The following is a 12,225-nucleotide window of genomic DNA, read 5'->3' on the forward strand; positions in this document are numbered from 1 at the left end:
AAGGTCGCACCCTTAATGTAAATAATTTATAGAAAATATATATTGGGTTCGCACACATAGTGCTTAATAATCAACCACGCACACTTAGTGCCATGTACTTTAAACTCACACACTTAGTGCTGTACAATTTAAACCCGCACACTTAGTGCCAATCTCATGACCGTGAACACTTATTGCCCGCACACTTAGTGCCGAAAACCAGCCACTCAATAGGCTTCACTTCCTTTTTACATTCGACAAATTTCATCTCTACTTACATATACATTTGTATACATTTCATCTCATTAAACACAATGGTATAGGTATTACGATCCTTTAAATCAATACCAAAGATATGCTTAATGACTTACTTGTGTTGGGTAAGATGGTTCCAACTCGGCTACTCGATGATCTTTTCTTTGCCTTTGCTCGATTCTCCTCCTTTAACTCCTTGAGCTTAATCAATAAATCAACTAGTTTAACTGCCTTGCTAAATATTTACAATCCAATTACACATGCATATGTATGTTAGTATATTCGGCAATCACCCTTACTAATCACCCACTTGATCAATTATGGAGAATCAAAGTTAATATCACAATGTGTACCCTATATGGCCCATTATACATAATCAAATTTAACATCATCTATATATTTACTCATATGGCCGAATATACCTAATCATTCATACACCTAACCAAAAATAATTTCTAAAATCTTTATATCATTTATACACTAGTAAAGCATCCTCTCCCTTTCCATCAATTTAGCACATGCATTACTCATTAACCTACAAAAATTATATTCGGCCTTAGTACACAACTTGCTAGCCGATTCTTCCCCATCTAGCAACCAATGCACATATGTGCTCACTCAAAAATGCTAAAAAAAAAGAGATTCAAGAATCATCAATCCACCATCACATGCATCATTAACAAGCTTCATATTTAGCATGCAATGGCATTAACACAAACTCCACCTAGGCCGAATCTTAACTCATCTTCATGCCTCATCACCACAACATCAAACATCAAAATACCAACCAAGAATGTAACATGCATGGCCGAATATCATCTCCATCATTTAACAAAGTTTGAACCATGGCTAGGTAGATTTCAAACTTACAACTTAAAATATACATGAATCTCAAAGAATAATATCAAACATACCTCAATCTAGTTACATGCATGGCCAAACTTCCTCCTAATTCTCTTCCAAACCAAACATGAAGCAAGAACTCCTTCCTCCTCCCTTAGAATTTTCGGTCAAAAGAGGATGAAAAAGGATGAACAAGTTTTTCTTTTCCTTTCTTTAGCTCACGGCAATGGGGGGGAAACAACCACTCATTTTTTTGTTTTTCCTTTCTTTATTACCCATACTCCTTATTTTATTTTTTTCCTACATACCTCACTAGGCCAACATGTTCCCAACATGTTTCCACTCATAGCATGGCCAACCACTAGCTCAAATTTTGGGTAATTTGACATGCAAACCCATCATTTTCACAACATGCATTAATAGGCCATTTTAAATTAGCCTATCATATTTTCACCATGTTTCATATCGATCCCTATTTAATAATTTCTCATACAATTGGCAAAATTGGAGAATGAAACTTCCACATACTCATGTACACACATAATAAGCATAGAATATGGAAATTAATTATTTTTATGACTCGGTTTTGTGGTCCCGAAACCACTTCCCGACTAGGGTAAATTTTGGGCTGTTACAACTCTCCCCCACTTAAGAAATTTTTGTCCCCGAAAATCTTACCGGTAAATAGGTTTGGGTATCGTTCTTTCATCGAGCTCTCGGTTTCCCAAGTAGCTTCCTCGATCCCATGTTTGAGCCATAACACCTTCACTAACGGAACCCTTTTGTTTCGCAACTCCTTCACTTCACGAGCTAGGATACGTATCGGTTCCTCTTCATAACTCATATCGGCTTGAATTTCAACCTCTGATGGGCTAATTATATGCGATGGATCAGATCGATAGCGTCAAAGCATCGAAATATGAAAGACGTCGTGAATCTTTTCAAGCTCAGGGGGCAAAATCAATCTATACGCAACCGGACCAACTCGTTCGGAGATTTCGTACGGCCCAATGAATCTCGGGCTCAACTTGCCCTTACGGCCAAACCTGAGTACCTTTTTCCAAGGTGAACTTTAAGGAACACTTTATCTCCCACCTGATATTCAATGTCCTTTCGTTTCAAGTCCGCATACGATTTCTGACGATCTGTGGCTGCCTTCAGACTTTCACAGATTACCTTTACTTTCTGTTCGGCATCTTTAATCAAATCAACTCCGAAAATTTTACTTTCACCGAGCTCGGTCCAAAACAATGGTGTACGGCATTTACGACCGTACAAAACCTCGTAAGGTGCCATCTTAATACTTGATTGAAAACTATTGTTGTAAGCGAATTCAATCAAAGGTACATACCGTTCCCATGAACCACTAAACTCAAGGATGCAGCATCTCAGCATATCCTCGAGTATCTGAATTATCCGCTCGGATTGACCATCGGTTTGGGGATGAAAAGCGGTGCTAAAATGCAGCTTGGTACCCAAAGCTTCTTGCAATTTCTTCCAAAATCGCGAGGTGAATCTCGGATCTCTATCCGACACGATAGAAATAGGTACTCCATGTAATCTTACAATCTGAGAAACATACAATTCGGCTAGTTTATCCAATGAAAAATCCGTACGCACGGGGATAAAGTGAGCCGACTTAGTCAGTCTATCAACAACAACCCAAATCGCATCCTTCTTACTTGTTGACAATGGTAGTCCGGACACAAAGTCCATTGTGACTCGATCCCATTCCCACTCGGGTATCATGATCGGCTGAAGTAATCCTGAAGGCACTTGATGTTCCGCTTTCACTTGTTGACATATTAAACATCTCGAAACAAAGTCAGAGATGTCTCGTTTCATACCATGCCACCAAAATCGTCGTTTCAAATCGTTGTACATTTTCGTACTCCCCGGGTGAATTGACATTCGGCTACAATGAGCTTCGTTCAGAATCATCGAAATGAGTTATGAATTTCTTGGAACACACAACCGACTTCTGAACCTCAAACAATCGTCATCATCAATTTGAAATTCGGATTCCATATTCGGAATACATTCAGCCCGTTTTGCAACCAATTCATCGTCGACTTTCTGAGCTTCACGAATTTGATGAATCAATGATGGTTTGGCCTTTAATTCAGCTACTAACACATTGTCGGGTAGAACAGACAAGTGCACATTCATCGCTCGTAAAGCAATCAGCGATTTTCGGCTTAAGGCGTCCGCAACCACATTAGCCTTTCCCGGGTGGTAATCAATGACAAGCTCGTAATCTTTCAACAACTCAAGCCAACGTCTTTGTCGCAGATTTAAGTCTCTTTGAGTCATCAAATATTTGAGACTTTTGTGATCCGAAAATACATGGCACTTTTCGCCAAACAAGTAATGTCGCCATATTTTCAAAACGAATACGATGGCGGCTAGTTCGAGATCATGGGTTGGATAATTTCTCTCGTGTGGCTTCAATTGTCTCGACGCATAGGCCACAACTCGGCCTTCTTGCATCAATACGCAACCCAACCCGAGTAGGGATGCGTCACTATAAATGACAAACTCTTTGCCTGATTCGGGTTGCACTAAAATTGGAGCTTCAGTCAAATGAGTTTTCAGTTGATCGAAGCCTTTCTGACATTTCTCCGTCCATTCGAACTTAGCATCCTTTTAAAGTAGCTTCGTCATTGGTGTGGCTATCATCGAGAAACCTTTGACAAATCGTCGGTAATAACCGGCGATCCCAAAAAGCTCCGAACCTCAGTAATATTTCTCGGAGGTTTCCAGTTAAGTATGGCTGAGATTTTGTTCGGGTCAACTCGAATACCCGATGCGGATACCACATGACCCAAGAAGCTAACTTCTCTTAACCAGAACTCACACTTACTGAACTTAGCATATAACTTCTTATCCCGCAAAACTTGCAACACTAATCTCAAGTGTTCAGCATGTTCGATCTCATCTCTTGAATAGACCAAGATGTCATCAATGAACACAACTACGAACTGATCCAAATATGGTCTGAAGATCCGATTCATCAAATCCATAAATACCGCAGGGGCATTAGTGAGCCCAAACGGCATCACTAAGAACTCGTAGTGACCGTACCTCGTTCTGAAAGCAGTTTTGGGTATGTCCGAATCTCGAATTCGCAACTGATAATAGCCCGATCTCAAATCTATTTTTGAGAACACTGAGGCTCCTTTCAGTTGGTCGAACAAATCATCGATGCACGGCAACGGATATTTGTTCTTTATCGTCACTTTATTCAGTTGACGATAGTCAATGCACAACCTCATGGTTCCGTCCTTCTTTTTCACGAACAATACTGGTGCACCCCAAGGTGAGAAACTTGGTCGAGCAAAACCTCTATCCGTCAATTCTTGCAACTGAGCTTTCAACTCTTTTAACTCGGTTGGTGCCATACGATACGGAGCTATCGAAATCGGCGTAGTCCCAGGTACAAGCTCAATACCAAACTCTACCTCCCGAACAGGTGGTAAACCCGATAATTCTTCAGGAAAAACATCCGGGTATTCACAAACCACCCGCACAGATTCGGGTTTCTTTTCTAATTCTTTATCATCAAGTACATACGCAAGGTATGCTTCGCACCCTTTTCTTACATATTTCTGGGCCAACATTGCTGATATTACAGCTGGCAACCCCTCCAAATCCGTATACTCAACTCGGATTACCTCGTTATTTGCGCACCTCAAATCAATAGTCTTGCTTTTGCAATTCACAACCGCATCATGCGCGGTCAGCCAATCCAAACCAAGAATAACATCAAATTCATGAAACGGCAAAAGCATCAAGTCCGCCGGAAAACAAGAACCTCGAATTACTAGGGGACATCTCTTACACACTTTGTCGGCAAGCACGTAACGACCCAAGGGATTTGACACCCGAATTACGAACTCAGTAGACTCAACAGGTAGAGTCTTACTGGATGCTAAGGTTTCACATACATATGAATGAGTAGAGCCAGGGTCAATCAATGCAATCACATTAGTATCAAAGAGAGTGAAGGTACCAGTGATGACGTCAGGGGAGGATGCCTCCTCTCGTGCGCGAATGGCATATGCTCTAGCAGGAGTACGGCTCTCGGCTCGAACAGCCGTATCAGAGGTCCCTCTCTGACTACCACCCCTACCTCCTAAAATTCTCGGTGGTCTACCTCTAGTTGTCACTCCACTAGGTCTTGCACCTTGAATCTTATTCTTCTCATCAAGCTCCGTGCAATCTCTAATGAAGTGGTCCTTCGAACCGCATCCGTAACAGGCCCTGTTAATAGACTTACCCCAACATTCACCTATGTGTCGTCTTCCACATTGGGGACATTCAGGTTTCTCTAGACGATTATTGCCCACACTAGCTACCGAAGTAGCTCGGGAGTCCGTCGATGGTCTTGCTCTGATGGAAATTCCCGCAGTCGTCCTCGACTTATTAGTGTCCTCCCTGAACTTCTTTACGGCTGAGAACGGAGCTTTACCCGTCGATCTTTTACGATAGTCTCTAGCTTCAAATTCAGCCTTCTTCTTCTCCTTTCCAAGTTCTTCCGCCTTGCAGGCTCGTTCGACTAGTGTTACGAATTCTTTTATTTCCAAAATACCCATTAGTAGCTTTAAATCTTTATTCAATCCTTCTTCGAATCTTTTGCACATAGCAACCTCATCAGCTACACACTCCCGGGCATACCTACTGAGTCTTACGAATTCATGTTCGTATTCAGATACTGTCATACGGCCTTGCTTGAGTTCCAAGAATTCCTTACGCTTTTGATCAATGAACCGTTGACTAATATATTTCTTTCGAAATTCCGTCTGAAAGAAGTCCCAAGTTACTCGTTCGTTTGGGACTATGGAAATCAGGGTCCTCCACCAATAGTAGGCTGAGTCCCGCAACAAGGATATAGCACACTTTAGACATTCATCGGGTGTGCATGACAGTTCATCAAACACCCGAATGGTGTTATCAAGCCAGAACTCGGCCCTTTCAGCATCATCAGTAACTATGGCCCTGAACTCTTCAGCCCCGCGCTTCCTAATCAAGTCTACAGGTGGCTTACTCAGCCTCACAGGATCAGTAACTGATGGCATTACTGGCTCCCGGGGTGGATTATTCAAATTCGGGAATTGTTGGACAGCCGGATTGGTTCGGGCATACTGCGCGACCCACTCATTCATCATGGTAAAGAAGGCTTGTTTAGCCCCCTCACCTTGATTATTCGTAGATGACTGAGGTTCAACAGGCGGTGTCCCTTGTGCAGGAGCAGCCGCTACACTTTCAATGTCATCCGCCAAGGTTCTCTCTACACCGGGATCCATTTACTAATCAAAACATAAATTTTAACCGTCAGAAGTCATCACACAGTTAAACATTAACATTCGGCATGTATAGCTAGACTCATACGTGCTATGGTAGTCCTAGAACCGACTAAACCATAGCTCTGATACCAATCAAATGTAACACCCCGAACCCGAGACCGACACCGGAGTCGAACACGAGGTGTTAACAGACTTTAAACCCCTTATAAAAAAATTTCCCAGACACTGCCAATCTGCGTACTAGTCGCTTTAAAAAATCATATCTTGAGTTTCACAACTCGAAAATCAGTTTTGTGATTTTTCCCTGAAACTAGACTCATATGTCCATCTACATATTTTTTTCTAGAATTTTTGGTCGGGCCAATTAGTACAGTTTATTAGTCAAAGTCTCCCATGTTACAGGGATCGACTACACTGACCTTTGTGCATTACGACTTGGATATATCCCTGCATAGAGCTTCAATACTGATGTCGTTTGTTTCTATAGAAACTAGACTCAGAGAGGAATCTATACATATATGGTATGACTCCTAATTATCTCTGGTTAATTTATAATGAATTTCCAAAGTCGGAACAGGGAATCCAGAAACCGTTCTGGCCCTGTCTCACGAGAACCTGAATATCTCTTAACATACTGTCCATATGATCTTTTTGTTGCTTCTATATGAAAATAGACTCATCGATCTTCGAATACATAATTTATTCATCAATTAATTCCACTCCTACTATTTTTAGTGATTTTTCAATCTCACGTCACTGCTGCTGCCAGCATCTGTTACGAAAGCAACTATGCCCATTTCGTGATTTCTCCTTGATCTAACTAGTAATTCGTCATACATATCACAAATTATGATCATGACTAGCCATGCCAAAGGCTAATCATTGTCAAACATCCCCCTACTACACTATTGCCATATCATGAATTTTAACACCAAAATAATCAACCATGACATATGGCATAAAAAGGTCGAATTATCAAGATTTACGACCTAACGTTATGAAACCAAACCCAACCGAACATTTATGCCATTTTTGCATGGCTAAAAGTTTACATACCAAAGTTCAAACACAACATAATAGCCTATACATGCCGAAATGTTCTCCTAAGCCGACTAAGAAGAAAGTACCAAAACTTGCTAGCCGGTGTGATGACTTCGACGACGGCACGATCACGCAAAAAGAGACGAGTCCAAGAAACCTAGAATAGGTGACAAGCAAACACCGAATGAGTATATAACTCAGTAAGCCATAAGCATTCCACAACCATCCATTAATAAAATTATCACAACAGGAAACAATGAAATGAGGTTAAGTACTCCATCCATACCAAACTATACCATAGTTCCTTAAACCCTATGGTTCAATCTCATACCAAGTCCTACATTGGCCTTTCATACATCATTTTATTTTCGTTATAATCATACAATTAAACGAACTTTCACCTATTCCACAATGAACCTTATGTACGTGACTTCAACTATAATCGTCACATAGGTTCAAAACTTACCAAGCTCAACTCCAAATATAAACATAGCGCCTATTAGCCATGAACTCGAGGTACTTACCTTTTCCGCTGTCCAAAATTGACTCGGTAAAGTCGCACCCTTCATGTAAATAATTTATAGAAAATATATATTGGGTTCGCACACATAGTGCTTAATAATCAACCGCGCACACTTAGTGCCATGCATTTCAAGTTTGCACACTTACCTTTTCCGCTGTCCAAAATCGACTCGATAAGGTCGCACCCTTAATGTAAATAATTTATAGAAAATATATATTGGGTTCGCACACGTAGTGCTTAATAATCAACCACGCACACTTAGTGCCATGTACTTTAAACTCACACACTTAGTGCCATGCATTTCAAGTTCGCACACTTACCTTTTCCGCTGTCCGAAATCGACTCGGTAAGGTCGCACCCTTAATGTAAATAATTTATAGAAAATATATATTGGGTTCGCACACATAGTGCTTAATAATCAACCACGCACACTTAGTGCCATGTACTTTAAACTCACACACTTAGTGCTGTACAATTTAAACCCGCACACTTAGGGTGCGTTTGGTTCGCTGTATTGGATTAGAGGTGTATTGGATTAGAGGTGTAATAGCAAATCAACTGTTTGGTTGAATGTAATGGAATAGAGGCGTAATAGTAATCTTGTGTTTGGTTGAATGGAATAGAGGTGTAATAACATAATGGAAAAAACTAAAATGACTAGAATACCCTTAGCATAAATTTGTTTTGGTAAATGATTATTGTTATTATTATTTAAATTTTAATAAGATTATTATTATCAATAATAAATAATTTAATCATATTTAAAAATAATTATTTTTAAATATATTTTAATTAAAATATATAATTTAATAAAATTCTTAATAATTAGCAGAAATTTGTTTTGGTAAATTATTATTGTTATTGTTATTTAAATTTTAATAAGATTATTAATATCAATAATAAATATTTTAATCATATTTAAACATAATTATTATTAAATATATTATAATTAAAATATATAATTTAATAAAATTCTTAATAATTAATATTCTTATATTAAGAGATCTCCAAACACTATGAAAATATCTCAATCCAAGAATGTTTGATCCTATCCAAAAAGTCGTTGCAAGTCGACTGATTTTCCAAATTTGAAAATTGATAGATTCGGTGAATAAAATTTAATAAATTTCACCTCATTTGTGCATATATCACAAACTATGTAAAAAGATCAATTGTTAACAATAAAAATAATCAGACAATTACATGTAATGTACCACGTGTACCTCATGCCGACATATAAAGACCGGTTTTAATTATAAAAATGGATGAAATTTTTAACAAAAAGATTAGTTTGCTCTTTAATCTTACGTACACGAACTAATTTGCCCATTCTTTTAGTAGAAAGCAAAATACAATTTTACTTCTAATATAAGTTATTATATTATATAGAGAAAATGAACCCCCAGCAAAGGCATAAACAAAACAAATACTCTTCCATCGCCAAACAAATGTAGAAAAAGTTGAGCGACCAAGCAAATGTTACAGCATACAACTACACATCCAATGTTAAACCCTTCAAGTGTTAAAAGCAAAGTACTACATTTCTCAACCTTGAAGAAGAACCCTACTTGTGTACACTTCTTATCCACTGAGAGATACAACTAAAACTAGAAACACTGAAACCCCTTTGATTATGTCAGTCAGGAGGTAACAGCTGATTCTGTAGAGCCTGATGAAGACGCGCCGGTTTCACCTGCCACATTCTTCAGTTTAAGAGTACCACAGTTTGCTGAAGAGATAAATTCAGAGATATCACCGATATCCAATGTGTCGGGAAGAGTGTCAGAGGACTCAACAGTGTACATCTAACAAAGAGAACTATCCAATGTACATGAATACTGAAATAAGGGCAAAAAGGTGCATTTTTTAATCCCAACCATAAACTAATTCAAGAATCAAAATCACAAATACTCCAGAAATCACTTCCAATGAAACCAAAGAAAGAACTTGCCGTACAATGAGTAAACAAGAAGCAAGCAGCATGAGGAAAACATCCTATCCCCAATATTCAAATTAGCATACATTATTAATGGCATTATAGAATAGGTAAATTTCCAAACAAATTTATATGAACAAGATAACACTACACAACCCTCAGTTATAATATATTCAACTGAAAGTGAGGTGAATAAAAACAATAAAAGCATCTGAAGGTATACGATCCATAAGAACAAAATATGTGGGGAAATCATTGACATAAATCAATGTATAAAATCATATGAAAGTTCAAAAGGTGGGAGACAAAAACAGGTGGAAAAATCTCTATCATTTGCACAGGGAGGATTAAAACAAATGAAGAAAAACCATGGTTATGCTGAAATAGGCCTGAATGCAGACTAACATCCTTAACTCTTTGATGTCATACAGTTAAAAACAAGTGAAATATGTTACCCACAACATCAGAAAATTATTCATAAATTCAATTACTTCACTACTAGCACTTTCATAGAGGGACACTTGGAAATCTGCAGGATGGAACAGTAAGAGGAGCTAATAATATAGGAAACATTCGAGATGAAAATAATATAGAAAACGAATCCAGCAAGACCACTCAGACAATCAAGTTATATAAATTATAAAATAAAGATAGGCAAAATTTACCTCAAGTTGGTTCAGCATGTCAATAGTGGCTTCTAAGTCTCCATTATTAGCCATGTAGACATCCAGAACAGAGTCATTGGACAAACCGGGGAACATCATGCGAAGATACTCCAAATCCATGTCGAATTCCTCATCCATAATCTGCTCGCCACTCATTTCACCCTGATTTTGCATCAAAGAACCATGACCAGGGTCGCTTTTCAGTGCAACCAGGTGGTTTCCAATGCCAGGGATTGCAGATTCAAGTGAAGCATTGCTACGTGAGGAAGGATCAAACCAAGCAGACTCATTTCCAGCCTTAATATCTTTAGCTATGGAACCCTTCCTTTTGGTAAGTGGTATGTATGATGCTGCACAGGGATTCAACGAAGAAACCTCTGGCTTCATTCTCTTTGCTGGAGAAGAATACTAATCATTTTAGCCCCCCATAACATAAAAACACAAATTAAATTAGATTACTAGGCAAAATCATTCATTTTTTAAAAGAACAATCCAGAAAAATGAAAATCTAATAGCAAAAACAACATACTGAACGAAAATGAATATGAGCAAGTCTAATCCTAACAAGATAAAAACACACATAGAAAAAGAAAAAAATGATTGTAAATTGGAATAAACTGTAACTTTTCTTGCATTGATAGGATCATTCTGGATTTCTGTTTAACATGCAACTAAGCATCGAAAACCTGTCACGCAATTAGAACAAAATAAACTCCATGTACACAAGTTGCTGTTCTTCAAATAATCATAACAATAATCATCTAATAACGAATTAGATAACTCAATTATTCAAAAAGAATTAAGAAGTGGAAAATTACCAATCACAAGGTGGAAAAAATTATTGGAATGTTTTAAATTGAATTTTATCAAGAAAGTAAGGAAAATTCCCTTTAAACTTTCAGGTCTTTGATTCCATGAGGGCCGTAAAGATCAACCAATGAGAAAACAACCAAAATCAAAGATTAGTAAGAAATTTTTACCGAAAATTAAAGCAAAAACTCCAGCAAAAGAGAAGAAGAAACAAAAGATTCCGTGTTCCGATGAAGTTTATATGATCAGGCCCTGAAAGTGTAATGAAGAAGACACTAACAAGACAGCCATTAAAACTCAGTACAGAGAGAAGAAGAGAGTTAGAACAATTACAGGATAATTGAGAGCAAAAGAGAGTTAGAAACCTTTACCTTTCAGTAGCAGTAACCTGGAAACCCATCAATTGAGAGCAATCGAAGGAGTGACACAGAGAAAAAGAAAAGAAAAAGGTCGACTGGTTGAGAAGGCAAAACGAAAGAGTAACTGGTTGTAAAGAAAAAGAAAAGAAGAGGTTGAGAGACAGAGGAAGAGGCGAAGGAATGGGGAAGCCAATCGGGAGGCAAAGGTAGAACGAAGGTAGAATGAAGGAAGAGGCGACGGAATGGGGAAGCCAATTGGGAGGGTAAAACAGGGAGGGATTTGGATGCAACACCTAATCTGAGCAAAAGGGCTGTATTACAAATCGGTGGATTTCACCGATTAGGGCAGTAATGGATTACACCCGTAATAGCATTACAATGAACCAAACAACGGAATAAAGAGAGCTTAAGTGGGGCCCACCGATTAGGGGTGTATTGGCATAGCCAATACACCCAACCAAACATGGTGTTAGTGCCAATCTCATGACCGTGAACACTTATTGCCCGC

General features: G+C 38.5%; 1 protein-coding gene across 1 annotated transcript; it reads right to left on the bottom strand.

The window, feature by feature from the left end:
* Positions 1 to 9,268: 9,268 nt before the first annotated feature.
* LOC107886333 (polyadenylate-binding protein-interacting protein 5) lies at positions 9,269 to 11,579 on the bottom strand. Its single transcript, XM_016810240.2, has 3 exons — positions 11,529 to 11,579; positions 10,549 to 10,943; positions 9,269 to 9,752 (listed from the first exon to the last, which is right to left on the bottom strand). The coding sequence occupies exons 2-3, from the start codon at positions 10,933 to 10,935 to the stop codon at positions 9,588 to 9,590; spliced, it is 552 nt and encodes a 183-aa protein (XP_016665729.2). The 5' UTR covers positions 10,936 to 10,943; positions 11,529 to 11,579; the 3' UTR covers positions 9,269 to 9,587.
* Positions 11,580 to 12,225: the final 646 nt, after the last annotated feature.

The sequence above is a fragment of the Gossypium hirsutum genome, chromosome D04 (genome assembly GCF_007990345.1).
Source record: "Gossypium hirsutum isolate 1008001.06 chromosome D04, Gossypium_hirsutum_v2.1, whole genome shotgun sequence".
NCBI lineage: Eukaryota > Viridiplantae > Streptophyta > Magnoliopsida > Malvales > Malvaceae > Gossypium > Gossypium hirsutum.